At 38.9% G+C, this 24,648-nt stretch overlaps 1 protein-coding gene across 1 annotated transcript in view; it reads right to left on the bottom strand.

The window, feature by feature from the left end:
• myom3 (myomesin 3) overlaps positions 1 to 24,648 on the bottom strand; it is an 81,534-nt gene that overhangs the window by 16,774 nt on the left and 40,112 nt on the right. The window contains exons 14-22 of the mRNA XM_084727048.1: positions 21,900 to 22,027; positions 17,726 to 17,909; positions 16,961 to 17,135; positions 15,130 to 15,251; positions 13,728 to 13,915; positions 6,505 to 6,631; positions 2,360 to 2,541; positions 1,921 to 2,035; positions 610 to 766 (exon numbers count right to left, since the gene is read on the bottom strand). Coding sequence (XP_084583174.1) covers positions 610 to 766; positions 1,921 to 2,035; positions 2,360 to 2,541; positions 6,505 to 6,631; positions 13,728 to 13,915; positions 15,130 to 15,251; positions 16,961 to 17,135; positions 17,726 to 17,909; positions 21,900 to 22,027 — 1,378 coding nt within the window. The remainder of the gene's footprint in view (positions 1 to 609; positions 767 to 1,920; positions 2,036 to 2,359; positions 2,542 to 6,504; positions 6,632 to 13,727; positions 13,916 to 15,129; positions 15,252 to 16,960; positions 17,136 to 17,725; positions 17,910 to 21,899; positions 22,028 to 24,648) is intronic.

The raw sequence follows: 24,648 nt of genomic DNA, 5'->3' as shown, positions 1-24,648 counted from the left end.
TGAAGAGAAACCACCATATATAAGCCAAATATCACCTCTGTAAGCAGCTAAGATACCTTTTGTTGCTGACCCAGTCCACAGCAGTACATTGCTTCGCTTCCATGCTGATACTCCTCACTGCTTCGCCAAATTGAGGGCATGTTAACCGCCACCTACTGTAGCTAATTCACGGACTATGATATGTACAACCCCACTTCATATAACTGTAATTACTCCTTTAAAATTAAGTTATTATTTTACATGCTGTCACTGAGTGGAACTATGCATGGCTTCCCTAAAGCTACGAAAAGGGGTAAGAGGCCTTTTCCTCATGAGAAATACTGCAAAAATGTCTCTTCACAAAGCAAATTTAATAGTCCAGCCATATCTATGTTAATGTAATCTCTATATTTACATCCTATTATTTATAAAGTTGCAGGGCAAACAGCCATTTTTGGGTCACTGATGAACTAACAAGAGATGGCACATAAAGTGTGAAAAGCAAAGTGATGCTGAGGGATGAACAGACAGAGACCCTGGCTGAGGGGGAGTCTCAGCTGAGTGTGATGCCTGGCCGCCTTTCTCACTTGTTCATGCAGACGCACAGTCAGTGTTAAACATGAACATTACCCATCCTTCTTGGTCTCTGCTCGAGCTCTGCTGGAGTCAATGGGATCTGTGTAGTTTTTGTTCCAGAGGAACTCGCTGTCATCGTTCACCTGATCAGTCTTGTAACCCAGAAATATGAAACCGTCATCGTCCACTCCAATCTCAATGTTTTTGGTGCCTGAGGATGAAAGAGGCACTTAGTACTGATCATAAAGTTTACTCTGCAATGTGCATTCATAGCATTATTTAAGAGGTTTGCATCCCCTTCACATTGTGCACATAATGTAATATTATTAATCCATTTATCCACACTGTTACTGATTTTATCCAGAATATGATCAAATTTTTATTTCTGATTGATGTTTTCTCTCAGCAGTTTGTTCCACTAAATTGCATCTTCTTAAAATCACATATTTACATTCACATGCTTTTAATTCACTTTAATATAGTATGTTCTGATATCGCATTTGCTAGTTGCCTTTTGATTAAAGAAGCCATGTTGTGCTTTTGGAGTATTTTTTCCCCTTTCCTTCAAAGTTACAGAGACCAAAGTCTACTCCAAGGTTGTTCCCGTCTCCCACAGAAAACACTCTTGCCTTGTTTGTAATCAAGCCTTTTCCCCATTACTTGGTGACATTTCATTGTGACATGTTTGCATAATGTGCAGCAGATTTGGAACAGAAATTGGAATAGGCTCGGGGCCTCACACCGTGTCTTAACTGAATTCAAGTGTCAGACTATCGCCTCACATCGCATAACATCAGACGTTCTCTGTCCGCATTGTATCCATTAAATACGCACTTCTGCCATATAATCAAATCACATCACACACCCACCAGTTGGTAGATTTGAGACACAAAATAATGATAATGATGAGGAGTGGTGAATTTGAACATTTATCTGTCTCTAGCTGGTAGATTTTCACATATTAAAAAGCTAATTTTCCAACGTGCATGTACCTATCAGTTGTTACATCTCAGGTCTCAACTCTATATTGTGATATTTACATGTTTCATTACTGGAAATTACGTACAATATAGCCACTAGGTTTTTTATTAGCAATGGTCTTTTAACTTGATAAGTCACCTCCCTGGTGATCTCCTTCCAGCCACTCTATTAAGTTTCGTAGTTAGATGAGGAGGTATTGTATGGATAATTCCTTAACTTATAGTTGTAGGATGTTTAAAAAGGTCTTTCAATAAATAACCATTACCCAGACTGGAGTGTGTGGATGCTTTTCCTATTATTATATATACTGTATCTCAGCTCCAGAAAGCCTCAAGGTGATTTTTTTATAACAGTATTTGTAACTCAGGAGTCATGATGGCTGACCTGGTTGGGTCTCAGCTGTGACTGGCTCAGTGGGCAGAGAAGCACAGCCCACGCCAGCCTCGTTGACAGCAGACACACGGAAACGGTAGGTCTGACCTGCCTGAAGACCTGAAACCTGGATGTCATTAAAAAGGCATCAAATATTTACCAATTATTGTCAGAGTTTATAATGATTATGAAAACATTTGGCCCACAGAAACACAAAGGAATGAAATCCAGGAGCACTGCAAGTTTCTGGATGGGTTTTTAGAATAAGGATTTACTGCCACTTACAGTTATTAAATTCACTCACACTTAATACAACGCAGGAATTGTTTGCCCTGTTAAATCAGATAATGAAAAAATCCTCATTATAAATCATGAAAAATTGCTTCTTTATGCCTTTATCTTCCTGTTATCCTAAACTGAAGCTTGTAAACACTGTCACAGCTTCACCCACCTTGTAATGTGTGTCAGAGATCGGCTTTTCGTTTAAGGCCGTCCAGTCGTCTGATTGGTCACCCTGGCTGATTTCCAGCAAATAGCCAGTGACGGGGCTCCTTCCTTCATACAACGGAGCCGCCCACAGCAGCACGAGGGATCTGCTTCTCACCTCCCTAAGCTGCAGGTCATAGGGGCAACCTGAGAGGGAGGAGCAGGGGTCAGAGAAACAAGAAGCCAGGGACGTTGGGGTCAGAGTTTGTGTAGGCGCAGAGGAACAGAGCGTGTTTGAGTTCAAAAACCCAGCGACCAAAAAACTGTAATAATGTCTCACACAGAAAAAACAAGGAAAAATAGAGTTCTGTATATATTCCTTCATATCAAAAACAACCAACAAGATTTCTTCACCACAACAAAACAAACAAGAAATAAGAGTAAAGTCAAAATGACTTTCCTTAATCTCCCCCGCCTGACTACATGCCGGCATGTACAGTAGAAGTTCATTTGCTTAATGATTTTCGGTCACTTTTAAATTATTAACGGCATAGAGGAAAGCCCATTTTCCAAGATTAATGAGCTGCGCTTTAAAAGTGGCATTTGTGAGAAAGCCTCTCTCCATCCTCAATATTAATGTCACAAGAAGCTGATATGAGCAGGGCCAGAGCTGCCGGGCTGTCGACTGAGCCAACACACACTGGAGTGACTCTGTGGGTGAGTCTGTGTGTGTTTGTGTGCTTGTTTGTGGTAATAATGCAAGGACATATTTTCCACTGGGGACCCCTGCACACACTTTTCAAAATCCTATTTATGCTCCCTCATTTGTATTGTTTCAGGTTGTTTTTCTTACTAAAATCTCTCCAAACATCGTTCTCTTCTGCTTCTTCTGCCCACTCTAGTCCAAACACGAGAGGAGGAGGAGGAGAAATGTTGATGTTTTAATCTCCTTCAGTCATTACTGTGCAATCAGTAGTTCACGCCAGTTCACGCCAAAATGAAAAATATGTATTTTTCCTCCTACCTGTAGTGCTATTCATCCATCTAGTTTGTTTTGGTTTGTGAGTTTGAAGGTAGAGATGTCTGTAATGGAAGTGGATGGCACTCAGCTTGAGGTGATCAAAGTGCCATATAAAAAAATAATACTCAGTTACTCAAGATAATCAATAGACTTTGTTGAGAGCAGTTTAATGTCAGATAAACTGTATCACCGTGCAGAAGGAAACGTGCATCTAGTCATGAATGAGAGGAAGAGATGGGGGACTAGCGTCATATGACTTGACTCAAGTCAGACTTAAGTCCCATTTGAGGGCTGAAGACTTGCTCAGCAACACTGATTAAAGACTTTGAGCTTGACTTTGACTTGGTATTCATGACTTGAGACTTGGTTTAGACTTGAGACAGATGTCTCAAAAGGACGTGAATTTGTTTTATTAACTACATTAGTCAGCTTTATGTGTACAGCACATTTGATACGATACGGCATAAATTGAATGTGCTTCAAAATAAAAGCAAAGATACAGTGTACATGACAAAATAAAAAACAACATATAACACATGAAGGAGCAAAGCCATTAAAACATTTAAAAACAATAATAAGTATTTTAAAATCAGTTCTTTTTTACTGGGAGCCAATATCATCCATAAGTTTGCTTTTATATTTAAATTTACGTTTTCCTAGACAGACCAGCAGAGGCCAGTGCACAAAGCATCCATCATGGAGGGGACGACTCCAGAAATAATTAAATATGGATTCAAGGATTATGCCAAAGACAAATGGTGTGACCCTCCTGAAGGGGAGCAGAGCCAAACATGGCGATGTATATTTTCTGTGTCATACCTGTGTTTTCACTTTAGTGCCCTTTAGAACTGTAGCGCTATATGATAATTTCAGAGCCTCGCTCTCCGTTGGTATTCATTTAGGAGGCTTGTTATTAATGCCACAAAATCACAAACACCAGTAAGATTTCGAAGGGGTCAGCAGGCTGCAGCAGTTTTTGTTAATGTTAAAAATTAACTGATTTAAATGTGGAAACTGGGGGAGATCATCAGCATGTCATGTGACTTGACTTGTGCCTTGGTTGATTCGAAGACTTGAGACTTGTTTGTGAATTACTCCCACATCTGACGAGAGGCTAATGCCTGTGTCAACATGGAATATAAACATAAAAGCGTCCTCTTTGGCTGAGCTGTAACGTCTCGTCCATGAGCGAACGCACACTTCATTCTGTGCAGTGACACAGTTGGCGAGTAACTGCTCACAATAACATATGTGTATTATCTTGAATAACCGGGTCATGATTTCTGGACGCCAAAACAATCCAGATTAATTGATAACAATACAGTTGATGTATTTTTTTTATTTTAGGATGAACTGTCCTTTTACTCAGCAGCAGAGGGGGGTTCGTTCAGTGTTTTACAGACTTCTTTACCCTGGGGTTCAACTCTCGGGTTACATACAGCAGCAATTATTTGATGGTGGAGGTTGTTAGGGGTGTATTCAGCCTGGAAGAAAAACCTGCAGAACTACTCAGGACTGAAAAGTACCTCCAATAAATTCTTGTTGCTTCCTGAAAATATTGTTCATGTAACCTTTATTATTATTCATAGTTAACATTGTCCTAAAGGATGCTATAATAAAAGACTGATTTAAATGTAACTGCAACTAAAAACAGGTTAAATTGTATAAATGTGACGTGGCCCTGACACATGAAGAGGAAATCTGTTTCACTTTAGCACAGTCTTGCTCAAGGGCACTTCAGCAGCACAGATTCACACCACCAGCCTGGATAAGTTATACATAAGAAACCCCTAATGAATTCCATTAACTACCTCTAACTGGAGGCTGTTATTTCAGCTGCTGTATTATGCACTTGACTGCTGACCTCTGCCTCCATTCTGCACTTTAATAGCATAATATGCAAATAGCCTGTTTTTATTCCGGTACTTCATTTTGACCTGATCCATTTGGTTGTGAGATGACCCCATGCACTTCTAATGGTATTATTTTAAATAAAAATAAAATAATAGTAATGGTACCTTCAGTTGATGGATGGTATTAATATCCATTTCACCTCGCTTTTCTGAACCAGGGTCAAACAACTTTTATTATGTAAACTAACAGAAGAAACCACAGTTCAGGATGGTAATGGAGGCTCAAACGCTCAATGCTCTGAAATTGTTGAATAATTTGGAAATTATTAAATTTCCTTTGACTCAAAAATGTTTTTAATGCTATTTTGCTCACATTCACTGTGCAAAAAACATATGTGCAAGTTTCTCTGCGCTCACCCTAAATCTCAGTTTAAGTCACAATTAGTTTGGATATTGTCTACATGCATCTTACGCTTACAAGTGTGATGAAGAAAACAGAAACCTTCAGTTCACCTTCACTGAGAACTTACTTTTCAGTGGAGCAGAAAACATTGTCTGTTCAGTAGTTAAAATTTTGAAATGAAAAATATTTGCATGTTCATAGACTCTGATTTTTTTTTTAATGAGGCAGAAGGACTAGATGTCAGTTTCCAACCAGGAAAACATAAATAATCATTATTATTCTGCATCTTGAAATATATCTGCAGGGGATATTTAAATAATACCAGCAGTAAGCAAGACAGTGTGCAGGCTTTGTTTTGTTTTTCATTCAAGCTGTGCTGCCCTCAGACGCACCTGTCAGGTGTGCAGAGACATCTTCTCAATAGTTTCTGGTGCAGGATTAATACAGAAAATACGCTTTCTGAATGAACTAATCTATAATATGTAACATTTCTGCATTAAAATGTCTAAAAACATGACACCTATGTTGGGAAATGGTCAAACACAGAGAAATCTGCATTTTATTCAGTGTGACGGTGTGTTTCTTGTCACTGGTTGCTGTAACATTTGGGAAAACACAAGATTCGTCTGATACATCAGAGAGTGAGGAAGAAAGTTGGCAAACGTGACTTAACATAACATGTATAATACATTAACTCGTCCATGAACATGATTTCTGCCGGAGTCACATCAGACATTTTCATCAGCAATGATTGTTTCTTTACAGTGATGAAAACAAATCCCATGATGCCATGCTTCTTCACAACTATGTCATTTGTTATTGTTTTAACGCGAGAGACCCCATGGCAGCAGAAATTACATACTGTGCATTTAAAAGAGACGTTTTCTCCTCACCTGGTTCTGGCATCGTCCACTTCTCACACAGGAAAGCTTCACTGGCCTCAGAGGGTTTCCCGACGCCGGCCATGTTAGCAGCAAACACACGGAACTGGTAGATGTGTCCACTGGTCAGATTGCAAACCTACAGAAACACATCAGACATGGAAAAGCTTATCAACTCTAGTGCAATTAGTGTGAAACTGGTAGTGTGTCCACCAGTCAAGCTGAAGTGTTTAAAGGGATAGTCACCCCAAAATCAAAACTACATATTTTTACCTCTCTTGCCTGTAGTGCCTATTTTTCCATCTAGATAGTTTCTCAGATGTATTTTTTGTCACTTCAAGCACCACAGGCTGAGTACCATCTAGTTCCAATATATTTGAGAGAAGGCAGACATCTCATCAGCATGAAAACTTCATTCCTTAATTGATTTATTTTTCTAATTGATTTCATGCTCAGGGAAAAGATGTTTCACAAAGCTCAAAGCTTTATTTAGTATGTTGGTCAGGTTTGCTGCATATATTCTCGTCCTGGACTGAAAGCTGCTCTCAAGTTACCAACACATAGTACTATACTATATTATACTACTATACTATACTATACTATACTATACTATACTATACTATACTATTCTATATAGTAGTGGCAAATGTTTTTACATAAACAACATATGTGTATCATTCATACTCACATCTGTTATATGCATGTCCACAACCAGGCTTGGGGAGCAGATCACATGTAATGGGATTACGTAATATGGATACAAAAAAAGGTAACTGTATTCCAGTACAGTTACAGATAAAAAAAAAAATGATGTAATCACATTACAGACACAATTAGTAAAAATGGGGATTATTAGTAGGATTTCAATTCTTCATCTCAGACTTTGATAGACATTTTTTACTCTTTTCTGACATTTTATGGACCAAACAACTAATTGATTAATGGAGAAAATGTTCAACAAATTGATAATGAAAATAGTCGTTAGTTGCAGCCCTAAAAACATCATATTACGATTTCATCATATTTTATACTGAGGTAATCCAGAAGTAATGGAAGGTAATCAAGTTAGATTACTTTAATAATGTGATACTTGGATTATGTTACTGACTACATTTTTTAACAGGTAATTAGTAACTGTATTGAATATATTTTTAAAACCCTGCTCATAACATATGTATACACGCATACATACATACATACATACATACATACATACATACATACATACTTGCCCATAGACATATGCATGTCCATGCATACATTACAGATTATGCATACACACACACACACACACACACACACACACACACACACACACACACACTATACACTATTTATATACATATAAGTATACTAACATATGCATTCATACATTCAAATCTAATCAAGTGTTGCACTGGAGATTGTGTCTGTTGAGGTTTATAGTAACCTGCTTCAGGAAACAGATCTGTAGTGCTGCATTATCTTCTTATTAATCATGGCAGGTTATATTGTTGTAAATTTGTGCATTAATCTGATTTTAAGTGTCATGGGGGACATATATATGAAATGAGACATTTGTTCTAAACTTTAATGTTTTAGAGGATTCTAGCCAAGATTTCTCATTTATATTGTTGATAGTCTTCCCGTTAGTTATAGGGGCTATATCTTTTTTTGCACCCATAAATCCAACAGACATTTAAGTGGCCATTTTTTATTATCCATATAATTCAGAGTGTATAACTCAGGGTCTAAGGGGATGTTTTCTTTAATAATAGCAGTTGAAATAAAAGTAACTTTCCTCCAAAATACTTGCAGTTTTGGCCTTGCTTTTCCTTTCCTTGTCCTAATTACAGTGCCAACACATGTCATTGTTATATAACTTCATAAGTTTCTCATGGTATAGTAACTACTATTATTGTTTACTTATCGTTTTGTTCTGTTTTGCGCCATATTGATATTCTATGATTTTCCTGCCAGATTGATGTCCAAGTGTCAGGACCTATGACCTCTTCTAGATCTTTCTCCAAGATCTTCTTCAGAAAAGTGTTGACAATGTTCATCAAACTGTAGTTCATTCCTTCAAACAAATCAAAATGACCCGGATCACACTGACATTCTGGCTGTTTTTAAAGAAAACACGGATCAGTCTGAACCTACAGGAGCAAAAGTTGCCTGGTTGTACAGTTACATCTCTCCAGACTCAAGCAGGCATTTTACAAGGTATTAACTCTGCTGCTGCTGCCACAGCATTTTTTTGCTGAGCCCCCCGAGATGCTGTAGCTTTGGGAAGAGAGGGGATTCAGCCTTATTGATCTGTGCATTGATCTTCCTATTCACAGCCACTTAGACTTTAAGGCCCTTATCGCCTCCATGAACAGTTGTGAACTTCTGCTGCTGCTCTCGGCTCCCTCCCAGCAACTAATTGACACAACCACAGGGAGCTTATTTCACAGTAATAGCAATCGCTATCTTAAAACCAATTTCCCACCACCTACCACCCCCTCCATTATCTATAGATCCTCCTCTAACCACATTTAGGCAGAACGACAACCTTCTTATCAGATCGATATACAGTCCAGCCCGAGAAATGCAAAGGTTGTCTGCCAAAAATAAGTGCAAGAAATTACAGCTTTCATCCACTAGATGGCAAACAGGCTGCATTTGAGTCATTTGACTCATATTTTTCATCTTCCATCAATCAAACTTTGTTGAGTGTGCAGGGTTCACTGCTTTGTATAGTAACATCACCGGATTTGGCTGTTTCATCATGACAAACTTATTAATTTCTAACCAAACTTACTCATAATAAAGCCCATTTATATTTACTTGTCTCAAAACAATTTAGTTTGTCAAACTTAAAACTACTTTGAAAAAGTAGTTCAACTACATCCAAACTACATTAAGGGAAATGATCACAATCTGAGTCTGGAATCTCTCATTGTTACGTGGAGTTACAACTGAAGTGACACTGAGTAAAGAACGAGTGTGTTTGATTTAGAGATGACAGCAGGCCAATCATCACTCAGGCAGCCCAGGGATATGTTTTAAGGTGAGGATAGGGAGCAAGTGGTGAAGTCGAATCAGGAAAATAATTAATTTCTTGGGAAATTATTTGGTTACAGATGTCGTTGTCGCAAACCACAAGTGATTTTAAGTCAAAGAGCAATGCTTGTCATCAAGTGACAACTGTGGGCAATGAGCTGTGACACTGTGCCATATTCTGTGGCAAAAACATTGTGAGAATATTATGAATATGTAATTTGGGATTTACTACATGAGCTACATGATCCACTGAGATTTGAATGTAGTCAAATTAACACCCAGCTACTGCAAATTGTAGCTAAAGAAGTGGCTGAATTATTTGTAATTAACTATTCTTCAACACTGATTAAAATTAAAACAGCGATTCATAACTTTTTTGAATTGTAGCCTGTTATAAATAATCAACATGTAGTTGGGGCTTCTTGATGTTTCAGACCTCTATGAGTTGTTTTTTTAGATGATTTGATTGAAATAACTGTTCAAGACTCAAAAGGGTAAAATTATCCAATATTTGCCAAATATGGAAAGATAAGAGCAAAGTTCAATATATTAATATGAATTTCCTAGTTTTGGATGAAACTTTTATTTTATTTTGTGACCCCTCAGAGGGGACTGACCCTTAGGTTTATAACCACTGGACAAACCTACATAACTGTATATAAAGTAGTTCAAGTAATCTTCACCTTGACCAGCTACAACAGTAAAATGCTCCTTATGCACTGATGCATTAGTATTAATAAGCTTCATTCATATTTATAATGTTCCTTTATCCTTTACATAAATATGTAAATATCTTTTTCTATTTATGACATTGTATATTACAACGGTATATGCACTCTACATGCGTATGAGTCTCTATATATATCCTCACATATTTTATACATACAGTAAATGTTGTACATCTCTACTGTGAAATTATCCTGTGCAATTATATCTATTCATGCTGTGCAACTATCATGTGGATTTCCTGCTTGCATCCTACGCAATCAAATCTGTGCAATTATCTATATTACAGGCCAATATTGTTTATATTTTTGTTCTCAGTATGTTGTTATACACCAAGTGTGTATTACAATTATTCTGCACTCTCGTGTACAATTATGCTTATATCTGTAAGAGTGAAAGGTGTATATAGTGTACAGGTATATACATTTTTATCTTAATTTTTACATTTTATTTCATTTGCATCTTATTTATCACTCACTTTTTTCCTATCTAAATGTTTGATCCTTGAGCCTGATCTTATGTCTTGTGATGTATATCTATAATAACATCACTCAAAGAGGCTATATTTCTGTACATTTTGCCCCTAATAGTTCTGTACTTAAAATGGGATTTTAAAAGAAAGGCTTTCACTTGTAATGGAGTATTTTATGATCTGTGTAAGTACACAGTAAATTGTGTATTTCTACATGGTTTGCAGAGGAATTTTAATTCAAGCAAAGAAAAATACAACAGGTTTACATCTGCTTTTGTTCTAATGAAGCAGGATCGGTGATGTGTGTTCCTGACAGCTAAAGTTGTGGAAGCTTTCATAGCAATTACATTTTCTGTAACCCGGAAAGAAGAGGGGCCCTGAGCACAAAATCTCAGCACAATCAATATTCCAATTACACTAATTTGCATCCAGGAAGCCAGCGACCTGATTTAAATAACAGCAGAAAACAGCTCATGTGGGAGGTGATGATTGCACGTTTTGCAGTTGTTGAAATTGCTCATTTACCCCAAAAGGGGGCGCTGCATGTTCTCATGAGAGTGTCTCTTCTATGGTAAGGGTCTCCAATCCTCCAGACTCTGCACTTCACAACATGTGGGGCTAATCTTGATATACTGGCACCGTCATTTTTTTTCTAATTAGCTTTGTCTTTGTTTTTGTTTTTTCCAGGAGCTAAAAACAACCACTCACACGTAACCCGTTAGCACAATGTCTAATTACAGAGCACCTGTAATCTCCTGAAGACAGGTTAAAGATTTAACTTTCCTCCAGGTCTCCATGGACACTGCCTGTTGCCTAGTGACACAGTCTATGTGGATGAGGGAGCTCTAGCCAATGTTGCCATTATTTTGAGGTGACTGCTAAACAGAGAGATCATTTGTGTTGGTATAATCGTATTAAAAGGGAGCCCTTAATGGAAGAACTGACTAGAAATGTCTACCGCAGGAATTTTTTATTGATTCTCTTCTCATTTCTGTCATTAAAAGTTGAAAGATAAATTCTTGGCTCTCAAACACTGTCAGTGAAGAGAAAAGGAGCCATTGTACATTATGGATACCGCAAGTTCACATGTGCATTATGTAAAACATCTTTCTGCACTGCTTCATGCATATGATGTGAAAGGAAAGGAGACTATACTTAGAAACAAGTCAGTGAGTCGACAGGCATGCAAGAGGCTCTGCCAGGCTGTACTTTAGTGGCACTGGGAGAAGTTAGCCTACAGGGCTTTCTGACATAAAAGCCTTCTGTCAGAAAGGGTTTCGGAAGCAGGTGATGTACTACAAAGAGCAACAAAGTCCGTGAGAGAAGCAGGTTGTGGTAGATGAATGAGTCAGACACAGGCCTTTCACCTCTGAGAGTGGGTCCCTTCCTGCTGTTAAATGTTAAGTGTGTAACATTTAGAAGGGTCTATTGGCAGAAATGGTATATGACATTTGTATAAATGGATTATTAACATGTATTATTGGTTTATAGTCACCTGAAACTAAAAAAGTTTTGTTTTTGTTACCCTAGAACGAGCCATTTTTATCTATATAGACCGTGGGTCCTCACTGCACCGCCATGTTTGTCCTGCACACTTAGCAGTCAAGTTGGTTTCACCACTTGATGTCGCTAAATCCTCTACACTAGTTCTTTTAGATACATGTCTACAGGATCTGTCATTTAAATGCTTCCTATTCATTGTCTATTGACACAGTGGTGCAATGCATTCTGGTAGCACTGCGGTGCATTTCAAGAGATTTGGCAGGATATTGGCTGCTTCTTATTTGCATAAACTTGGGGTTGGGGTTACTTTATGCAAATCACGGGTGTTGAACATGAACCGCTGCCTCTGGAAAACCTCGTGAAAAGGTTTTAAACTAACGATCTACTACTTGATCTAAAATGAAGAGAAATTCAGCAACTGCATCGTGAAATATTTTTGCAATGTAAGAGGGAGGTTCCAAACAAGCTGCCATGTCGGTCTGGTTTGAAATGTGGGAGCAGACAGCCCACAAGTGAGTGTCCATACAGTCAGGTGCAGTGTGTTATAAGAGGCTTTAGCCAGTTGCTGGTAAAGCATCCAAAGCTGGCAAACAGCGCAACCCCTTGTGTCCAAAAAAACAGGAGTTAATATTACTCCCAACCACAAGAGGGCAGCAAGGACCTGTGTCTACCTGTAAGCTACATTTTCTACTGCCTATTGGTTTAGATCAGCATTTCCCAACCCTGGTCGTCAGGGCCCACTGCTCTGCATGTTTTAGGTTTGTTCCTGCTTCTGCAGAGGCTTGATGATGAGCTGATCATTTGAATCAGGCGTACTGGAGCAGGAAAACACCTAAAACATGCAGGACAGTGGGCCTTGAGGACAAGGATCGGGAAACACTGGTTTAGACAGCAGGATTTAATTGAAGAAGACCCACCGGATCCTGGATATGTTACCCAGTGCTGCTATAGTAGTTAAGAAATAATTTTATGATGAACAGTTGACATTAAACTACGATGAAAAGCAAGCTCACATGAACTTAACTGTCTTGCGCCACTGTAAGGTCAGTGACGTTAGATCGCAGATCAGCAAAGAAGCTGTATTTGTCTTCTACGCCTGCTCTCCTCTGCAGTTGCCTACTGTTTTCAGGTAAGACAAAGTAACAATTAACAAGCCCATTTATATTTCAGTATTAGTAATTGCTTTATTATTTGAGAAAGATGTCTACTTACTCTCAAAAGTAGAGGAATTACAGTAATCTCACCAGTTGTTACCAGTGACGCAAAATAAGGTCCCACTTAATGCAGCAGGGCTTTTCCAGTGAGCCAACATGCACAATATAATCATCCTGACCTTTAAGAACCTTAACTAGTATCACTGGTAACACCTGAGTTTACCCTACTATTTCATATCAATATGGCTGCTGTGAAAAAGGTGGTAGAATGACTGACAGACTGATTGACAACCATCCTTACAGCCATGCCACCAGCACAATACACCATAATTGCATCATGCTGGAGCATCACTGACCTTAAACTGCCTCTCTTTGGCAGGCTTGATGTTGACCTCTCTCCACATTTCTATGCCCTTCTCCCTCTGGTCCAGATAGTATCCACGCACAGGGTCTCCCCCGTTACGGGCGGGGGCCCTCCAGCCTAACACCATCTCTGATCCGGTGCACAGCAGCAGGGCGATGGCGGAGGGAGCAGAAGGAACATCTGGAACACGCAGGAGATATGATAGAGGAGAGGTGATAGAGGAGAGAATCTCAGCAGGCACCCATTCCTGCTAAATAGACCGAGAAATGACAATAACTCCCCGGCTGACTACAACTCCTGCCTGGAGTTGCAAATTCATAACTCCGGGCCTATATTAAGCATTCGTAAATGAGACTGAAAGAAATATTCAGCTCATATTCACTTTTATAAAAATGTATTCCCCACAAAGAATTGGACTCCAGCCATTTATCCTCAGGTAATGGCTGAGTGGCAGAATAAATGTGAGAATATTCTGGCAGTGAGTGGCATGCAAAATGAGTCATCATTGTACTGTACTCTAGGCTGCAGAGAGCATATTATCTGAGGCTGCAACACGGGGTGTACAAAGGGTCAGGAGCTCTTCAACAGGCGCATCTCATCTCCACACAGCTCTAAACCAACCATGATCCGAGGAAAGCATTCATTTTATTTACAGTCAGTCATTGCCTGAGATTCTTCATATGTTCTGTTAGGAAGCCTTCACCTTCGCCTTCACATGTGGAAGGAGCACAATAAAACACCAGCAGCATTGAACATTCTTGCGCTACAACATTCTTGGTCGTATGACTTTTTTTCTTTTCTTTGTCCGACTTCAGCGAAACATTTTCCAAAAAAAGAAAGCCTTTGTGTTTCTCCTAAAAAGCTGCAAACATGTGGAGGACACATAAAAGGTTTCCGTAAGGTGAGTGATGAAAGTGCTCGCACATCTTTCAAAATCAAGAAGAAAACTCACGCCTTCTCAGTGAGGGCCCCTAAGGCCATGAAAGAAAACTAACAAATATGAAGAAGTTTGTCTGGAATATTTCTTTAAGATCCAGTCAAAAGTGAAATTATTTGATCTCACAGGCCAAGAAAAGATGTGTTTTGGTTTAAATCCAAACTTAAATTTACATCAAAAAATGTCTCTGATGTTCAGTACATTTATCTATCTGTGTTCTTTACCATGTTAGTGTTTGAGCAGCTCAAAGAATAACAAATCTTGACTAAACCCTCGACAGAAATGCACTGTTTGATATATTCATCATTTAAATATAGCATTTTAATACTCATGCTTTAAAATAAACTTCTGCAAGAGAGTTGCAGAGTTAGTAAAAGAGCATCAGAATATTCAGAAAGTCCTTGATACTTTATTTGTGTCCTAAAAGAAAGACTGTGTCCATTATTTTGGGACTCACGGATGGCTGATTTGACGAGGACGGGCTGAGACTCATTTGAATAGATGCTGTTTCCTGCTCGGCTCACAGACTTCACCCTGAACACATACTCCCCTCGGGTCTTGAGGCCGTGGACTGTGAATCTGAAGAGGAGAGATGATCAAAGAGACGGCAATGTAATTACCTGGCTGTGGTAAGAGAAATATATTGTGGAAATATTTTTTAGCTGTAACAAGTTGGCAATTTAAGGGGGGATGAGGGAGGGCGCCATCCCCCTTGTTAACCTGCCGTCCACCCCTTTCCATACCCTCAGAGCAGAGAGAGTGGAGGGGTGGAGGGGTTGTTTAGTTGAATATTTTTGTGTAGTCTGCCTGACTCATTCAACCTTTATGAGTTTTGTGCAACTTAGAATCCCGACCATGGCTCTGAAATATCTGTAGTGTGGTGGTGTGTATATTGATAAATCCACGGAGCTGTCCGTGGTGCTGAAGTAGAAGACGGACTTGTAACCCTTTTCTCTTAACGGCTGTCTACACCAATAACAATAACTTAAACTGTAATTTTAAATAAATAGTTTTAAAAAATGTTCTAAATCAAGTGGAAGGCAGCATCAACACAACTATAATGACAATGACAGAGGCAAACAATATCACTAGGATCCCTCTCACAGTGATTTGATGAACAACAGAGACACTGACAGCCAATCAAAATCTATAAAATATTGTGGTATACAACTTACTTCAATGTTTATATAATGCAAGATTAGGATGCAAATTACGCATTTAAAAAAACGTAATTTCACCACAGATAATATGACCAAAGTCTTTGGTGCTGATGGGGTCGTTACTCATGTCCTCTTTGACGATCGCCCGGATGACATTGAATTGATGTTGATTCACTGAAAAGTTTCTGCATAAAATTTGTCTTCAAAAGATGACAGTTCTCCCAACAGAGTGCTGGATTCTCCTCTCGTCTTTGAAGAATCTCCTGAACCTGTATCCTTCTGGTTTTCTTTTCGTTTCTCAGCGCAACATACAGTAGTAACCGGTCATCAATATCCATTTTCCCGAGTCTCTGACAGAGTGGTGGTCAGTGTGTTTGGCACCACCTCCTCCAGACCATTTTCATTCACCAGAGTGGATACTCACATCGTTATCGTTATAGTTAATGTTATAGTTATTGTGGATGGCCTTTTTTATGCCTTTATGCTATTTTCAACTTGGATTTATAATATTTTCTAAAGCAAAGCAGCTCTGGTTCAGTGGTAGAGTGGGGTCAAGATACTGAACCCTAAATTGCTCCTGAAGGCATAGCCCTCAGTGTGTGTGTGTGTGTGTGTGTGTGTGTGTGTGTGTGTGTGTGTGTGTGATGAGTCAGTTCTGAGAAGCAGAGGCACCTTCCATTGTTAGTGTGTGAATGGGTGACACATAGTATAAAGTGTTTTGAGTGGTCGGAAGACTAGAAAAGCACTATATACTGTAAATACTCAATTCTTTACTATATTCTACCCTATATTCCCTATAGAGTAGTGTCACCTTCATGATCAAAATGACAATAGTAATGTGTAGCTGCAGAAAAGCTAAAGGATCATAGAGACACACTGCTGTCTGTAATATTCCTATTCCTGTAATATTTCTTTGATGATTCAGGTCAATTTAAACACATTTTGCTATGCAAAATAAAGGTATTTCTAATTTTGTGGTGGTTTCAGTCATGTGATGAGCCCTTCACAAGAGGAATAAGCACAGGATTGTTTATTTTTCAGTCCGATTGACATTATTTAGCAGGGAACCAACTATTGTACCTGCAGAAACATGATGACAAGATATGTTTCATTGTCTGTTCCCATTACCTGGTTTTGGAAACAGGCTTGTTGTTGACAATCTTCCAGTCTTGTTTGCCAGTCTCACTGTAGTACATGTAGTATCCCAGGATGTCGTCTTTGTCTTTGGGCTCCTGCCACTGAAGCAGCACCGAGCTGTCTGTGTCTCTGATGGCCATGACAGAGTGAGGGGGAGCTGGAACAGCTGACAGGAAGTAGATGAAAAAACATCACGTGAAAACTTAAGCTAAAAATCGTCAAATTGAAATGAACTACAAGTCTGAACAAATAAATAGGTAAAGGCATCATATTTCATCTTCCCACATATATTTCCTGCTTCACAAATTTGCTGCTTTTGCTTAATTTATATCATCTTTAATTTAATAATTTCTGTTTTTTATAGACTGTTGGTTCAAGGGCAAAAAAGTAATCTGAAGACTTCTATGGAGCCAATAAATTGACATAATAAATCACAATAAATACATAATAAATACATTAATAAAAAGTACTGTTAAATATTTCAAACAAAGCGTAAAAAAAAGACATGAAAGGCTAAAGCTGTAAATGTACAGCTTTTCCTTTAAAACACAAGCAGACAGATGATCTTAGAGGATGTCAACAAACCCCAGAAAATCAAGATAAACACAACCTGTTGTAATCATCCTTCAAATATGAAACCTATGTGTGCACATTTATAGCAGGTACAGTACAAGTTCATAAAAGAAGAGGAGCTACAAAATCCAATTGACCTTTACATCAGACAGAGTAATAAATGGCTACAGCACATGTTCTCACCTTGTGGCTTTCCCAAGGAGATCAGTTCGCTGGGCTCTGAGGGGTCGCTGACACCGTACTTGTTGATGGAGCGCACTCTGAAGCAGTACTGCTTGCCCTTGACCAGGTCAAACACTGGGAACCTGGGAGAGTTTACCATCATGTCCAGACTGGCCAGCTCCCAGCTGCTCTTCTCTGCCAGGGACTGATACAAGTAGAGCATTATAAAAATCACAGAGATGATTTCAAAAGCGCTATTTATCTCAAGGACGTGTTCATTATTCACTATCCTTCAAATATGCTCAAGGATTCAATCTGCACAAGAGTGAAGGACTGCCAAATACTCTTTAAAAAAAAAAAGAGTCCCATAATTCATTCCAGTCATTTGGAGAATCACTTAGTCTGCGGTTAACTGCAGATACTCTAGATTTGGAGCAAACCACTTAATGTACAGTCAAGGGCAAAAAGGAATAAAGATTGGCAGTTTGGTACGGAGAGAGGCTTACAGGGGGAAATATAAATAGATTTGTAGAGTCAGAAAGGCACAAAAATGTGCAGATAGAGAGAAAAAAGACAGATGTAGCAGGTGGACATGCAGCTAAACTGTTGAAAACCAGTGACTCAACCTTGTTTCATCTTTGCTAACCCTCTTTTTTGAAGTCTGTGCTTACTTCTCTCTTCTTCTCCTCTGAGTTAGCGTCGTTTTCATCATTTAACTCGGCTGTTTGAGGTGGAAAACCTAACAATAGAACGGGGCATGTCAAGAGATCCGTGATTATAAAGTGCTCGCTCAAGGGCGAAAGGGATATTTGAATGTTCCCTTCGTTATATAAGCGGAAGTGAAGCAGCAGACTTTAGTAATTTCAGATGCCTTTGACAGATTTGACAGTTTTATTACCCCGGTAACTTATTAAGTCCAATAAAAATGTATTTCCTGCGCTGATTTTCTGATTATTGGAGCTGATGGGTGTTGGGATTGATATTGGAGAGCTGAGGCCCTTTATTGCTGTAAAGAACAGGTCAGTCAACACACTTTGATATGTTGGAAACTTTTGTTATTTTGGCATCCTTTTGAACTTTGAATCTTGTGTTGGGGGAAAAAAAATAAAAAATTAACATGGATTCTTTTATAGATAGCACCTTAAATGTATCATTGAAATACTGCTACATAAGTTAAAAATAGAATTAACTTTTAAACCAAGTAAAACCCCCCAGATCACAGATACAGGTAGATTCAAATCACCAGCCACAAAGTGAAAAAACTCTTTTAAGTGTGCAAGCAGGTAAATCAAATCCTTGATGCTGAAGTGCGTGGCATGAAAGAGCAACATCAAGGTCTGTTTGCTTTTAATGAGTCCACAAATTCCCACTCAAACTGACACCACAGAGGAGGAAGTGTGTGTGCGCGTTGTTTCCTCCTGCTGTCTCTTTGATTAGTGCTGTGGTCAGGAGCCTGCTGTTCATTTGGCTCACGTTCCAGCACTGGACTGCCCAAACCCAACCAGCAACTGGAGGAACTGATGATGCAAGAACATTGATCCCTGTGTTCAGTGGATGTGAGGGTGTTACTAATTATGATGGGGGTTTGTCTTTGAATATACTTGTTTCTATTCATTTTTGTGCATGAGAGAGAGCATGTATGTATGCAGAATATCTCTTGTAGGTGTGTGTATGAGTGAGGGTGTGTGTTTTTTATACTAATTAAGATCAAAAAGCTCCACTGTGAGGCCATTTTCCTGCTCATCACTACTCGAGGAGGCTATTAGTGACAATCAGTTAGCAAACGGTTGCCTATTCTTTCAATTTATAAAAGAAAATTAGCACTCATTTGAAGTCTGACGACCTGACAAATGTAAGCCTCTCCTTTTGGCTCTGTTTTGCTCTCTACCAACTCCTGAGGGAAACATCTGTCTCTTAGGCAGGTAAATGCTCCAGTATGATCACCAGCTACACACTAACTGTGTCTGTCTCTTGTTCGGTACTGTGCAGGTAGTGAATAGTGGGTTTATAAGAGCAATTGTGAAGAAAACACCTGTCTGCTGCTGGAAACCAATGTCAGTTCAGCCCAAAAAGCGAACAAAGCACCTGCTTAGGGCCCCTGTGGCTGCCAGGGGACCAACAAGAGTGACTGAACAATAAGACAGCTATATATTGGACCTATATTAGTTATCACACAAAAATGCAATATCATGTCATAATGGTCTGCTTAGGTAATATCATCATCAGAGCTGGTGTGACGTTCATGTGCACTTTAAGGGAGATTAACTGCATTTTTATGCAAGCACAGTAAAGTTAGACAGGTTAGAGTCCTCTCCTCTGCATCAGACAAAGGGCCTGCATGTAAATGGATTTGATTGGCACAGGCGCAGCAGCGAAAAAAAAAAGAAAAAAAGACAGTGCCTCCACAATACAAGAAGGCTATTTCTGCAACATGGCCCAAAGAAAAATGAAGACAGACAAAGACAGAGAGCAGACAGAGACCATATAAAAATATTGATTATGGCTGCTTAAACTAAAAATCTTCTATAGTTAACATATTAACATAACTCCAGCCCATTTTTACCATACATCCTTAAACTAATTTCCCACCTTCAATGCACCCACCAGCCTCACTTCATTTCAACATGATATATACAGTAGATGAACTTGAACAGACCTAAAACTGCAAGACTGTTTTAAAACTAAAGGCTCATATTGATCATTCAGTATGTATTTGTTATTACTTCGTTGTTAATTTCACTCATTTGTATCTGCTTAGCTCACCAGATTACTTTTATATCATAAGTTGACTGTACTTTCCTATTGTATGTCTGCATTGTATTTCTATGTTTAGGACATCAGGAAGACTCAAGGCACATCCATGTGCTTCTAACTGGGATCCTTAAATAAATACACAAATAATGTCTTACAAACCTGAATCAAGTGGTGGTAAAGAAGAAAAGAAAGTGAAGAAGCATTTGAGTAAATTACAAAAAAGCCAGCAACTGCAGATAAAAAATATAGTTAAGGATTAAAAAAATATTTATAGATCAGAGACGTAGAGGCACAATCTGATCCAGTAATAATGTGTTTGATGATTTGCACTTGAAGAGGTGTCGAGGTTAAAATACAACGGATTTTAAATCTTAGACTCCATTTGGATCTTGGCTCACCAGCAGTCAGTGGCCTTATTTCAGCTACTTCAACAAATTTAGTAAATTTAAACACCTGTCACTGAAATGCTGTTGAACATATTCAGACTGTATGCAGCCTATTTAAAATGCTCACTTTCAAACTGCTTTCTGCAGCTGTAATGCACTCAGAAACATTAACATATAATTTCCAAAGTATAGGGTCCATCAGTGCAAACAATCACATCATAAAGTAATTGGTTCTACATTTCTAAAGCTTCAGCCTCCCAATTCTTTAAATTTACATATTATTATCACAGTTAACATTCTAGTGGAACAGCAATAACAATATATACAGCTGTCTTTTTTTGCACAGAGTCACAGTGAAAGAGAGAAACTCAGGGTTTGTTGAAGAAAACCTGCCAGTAAACAGTTTATAGTAACTGACCTAGATTTTAACTTACCTCTCCTTCTGGAGCTAAAAGTCCAGAGTTTCCCTCATCTCAGGGTTAGCAAACTTTTCACTAAACCTAGTTTCTGGAATACACCCCAGGGACATGAGATTTGGCAAAAACTTCTTTTATCACTTTTGTCCGTGACAACATAGCTCAAAAACAGCAGCCAACTCTAAAAATTCAGATGTCCTTGAATGCACCAGCTTTCAAAACATTGAAGACTGTTCCAAACTTTATTACGATTCAACAACTTTCACCCAAAAAAACATTGGGATACTTGTGATGGATTACCTATTTCAAGCCAAGTCCCTGCTCGTTGATTTCTTACTGCGCTGACATGATCTAAAACTAAAGTCTGCCTCTGAGAAATCAATCTAAAAACTTGCAGCATGTGTTGGAAAATGGTTCTCCAGTACAGTGATTTGTAGCTGATTTGTTGAAACCTTGGATATGGTTCCTCAGGAGGAAAGAGGTTTATATGAGGGGCAAGGGAATAACTGCAGTCAATCAAGGTCCCCAGAGTTATTGTAATATGAACATTTGTGTGTGTGTGTGTGTGTGTGTGTGTGTGTGTGTGTGTGTGTGTGTGTGTGTGTGTGTGTGTGTATGTGTGTGGGAGTTGAGACTGACCCGCTCCACATAGAAGGTGAGCGGCTCCCTGCCTCTGGGCTCAGGCTCAGTCCAGCTCAGCACCACGTAGGTGTCGCTCACCTCGCAGGCGTGAACGTTCGTGGGAGGGAAAGGAGCTTTGACCTGACCTGCAAAGCAAACAGAGGAGGAGGACGAGGAGGAAGAGGAAGAAAAAAGTTAGAACATGGTCACTCAGCCAAAAAGTGCTGGCTGACGCATTGCTTTTTTTTTGTTAAAATCTTTGCATCAGGGAATTTTAATGCTTTGTCTAGTGAATCTGAGTAAAACACACATTAGGTAGGATTTACTTTGCTGCCATGATTTCACCTCCATCCCTAACACATGAGTATAACACATAACATGTAGACAATAGGGTTGAGTCAGCAAACTTTCAATGACACTCTAAGAGACTCAAGGACTGAGGAAGTGCTCAGATCTTGCACCTGTCTGTCTCTCTGTAAGTCTCGTCTCACTGTTTGTATCCCCCATAGAGTTTCAGAGCTGCAGTGTGGATCAGAGAAGAACTCCAGACCAAAGAGAGTGCAGTGAGATGAGTGATGTTGATCTGGTGGTAGGAGCAGTGAGCCTGTGTGCGGCTGTGGGTGTAATCGTGCAGTCTGTAAGTAGTGAAACATTTTCCATTGTTGTAGCTCTGTGCTCCAGCACGCTGGATCTGAAATGAAACCATGACTGTGAGGTTAAAGTTGAAGTTTCGTTGTAAAAGTGCGGTGGTGGTGGTTCACATCCGTGCTGTGGACTCACAGCCCCTTTTTATTTCATTTTACAATACAGCAGGACACTGGGCCTCATGCAAGAACCACTTGTACAAACAGACTTGTTTTTAAGTAGTTTGTGCGAGTGAGTTTCTTGTATTATGAATTTACTTCTAGGAAGAAACCCAGTTCACAAGTGGCCCTGTCATAGCAGTTGTGTACAATTATTCTGCTACTTTTACGTTTCTCACTGATGGATTGTATATTTTATCACTTTAAAGCCATTTTAAGTTTGAAAATCCTCTAAAGATTATACTTCGTGATTTTGTTGACATTGTCCTGTTTGTTCTCTAATTTGAATTCTAATATAATTCAGAATTTATTAATATCCTAACAACATCATCATTAATTTAAATTGGCTATTACCATCACTGTCAGGGGTACTGGCTGTATCTTCACATGCTGGTTTATGCAAGTCGCTGTCTGGGCTTCTGTTGCAATACCTGACAGTGCAACAGCAACCATTATGTATTCTGTCATCCATCTCTGTGATGGAGACCTCCCCTTGACCTCCTCCTCTCATTGAAGTCAGTGATCGCCTTGCTGTTGAGACCTTTTTCTTCAAGCAATTTTCATATCGAACCATTTCTTATTTATTTCAGTGCCAGTATGACCCTCCAGTGACACAGCATTAACAGCACTCATTATTTTTTCACATTTCTTGACTTTAGCAGGCCCCCTACCTCCGCTGCAGATGCTGTTAAAATGACAAACTTTCCTTTATGGATCTCTGAAAGCAGGACTTCAATCTTTGAGCTCGTAAAAGTTCTTCTTTTTACTCTTTGATGCCATTTTCATGAATGACCCAGACATACGGGGGAAGAAAGCGTAGCCTTATATAGTATTATTGCGGCATTAATTATGCTAATTTATAAGTCTCATGAATGTGCTCTCACTGACGGACAGACGCATCATTTACACATTTATCATTTATCGCTTCTGCTGAATCTGATGTGGCATACTTGCACTTGCACAAAAAAACGTAAGAGAAAGTTACGACACAATATAATCGCCACACATTTCAGCAGCATTTAAAGTACGATTTGATTATTGAAGAATGTAATTAACAGCTTCAAATAGTTCTTAATACAATCAATATTTTTCTGACAATGTTTAAGCTTATTTATTAATAATCTGTGCTTAATTTTGATTGCTTCCTGTGTGATTTCTTATTTTTAGATTAGTCAGTGTGCCTAAATTAAAATTTCCATTTAATCCACAGGGAAATTAGTTGCCAGGAACATCCCTAATATGAAATATGATGACAATATTTAAGCTTATTTAAGCCCTTTACAAAAGAGGCTTCCCTCACTATTCCTCTGATGTTCACCTCAAATTAATGTTGAAAGTTGTAATTTTAACCTCATAGTTATTGTTTAAAGGGATTAATTGGCACTTTTCATGTGAATGTTCCATCGGTGTTCATGGTAAATGTAGTCAATTGAAGCAAATAAATTCCCCATTGTGTGCTATATTGACATAGAGAATGGAGTTGTTCTGCAGGAATCAGTTGTTCTTCCTGGATCCAGTGATACGACTGGATGGAAGGAAGAAGAACAGGCTATTTCAGCTTTGGTTTTAATCTCCTCCTCTGGGTCAAAAGCTCGAATGGTGACAATGCGGCAACATGGGTGGGGGAGTAACAAGCTCGCCTACAATGTCTCCCGTTACATGCTGGCTCTGCCTGCATGGTTCCTGAGCAGGAGAACTCAATTTTCTTGGTCAATATAGCACACACTGAGGATGTTTTTTGCTTCAGTTGACTACATTTGCCATCAACACTGATTGGACATCCACACGTGAACAGTGCCAAATTTTCCCTTTAATTTGGAATCCAGTTTGCCACATTACAGAGCTACAGTAATGACGAAATGTGTCATTGTCAAGTTTCATTTCAGACCACAATGAATAAGAGGACACTACACTACAATCAGCCTTTAAACAAGCCTGAGCATAGGTTTAGTCTATAAACAATA

This window comes from Lutjanus erythropterus, chromosome 9 (genome assembly GCF_056507025.1).
Source record: "Lutjanus erythropterus isolate fLutEry1 chromosome 9, fLutEry1.hap2, whole genome shotgun sequence".
NCBI classification, from domain to species: domain Eukaryota; kingdom Metazoa; phylum Chordata; class Actinopteri; order Lutjaniformes; family Lutjanidae; genus Lutjanus; species Lutjanus erythropterus.
This window is presented reverse-complemented; position numbering and strand designations above follow the sequence as displayed.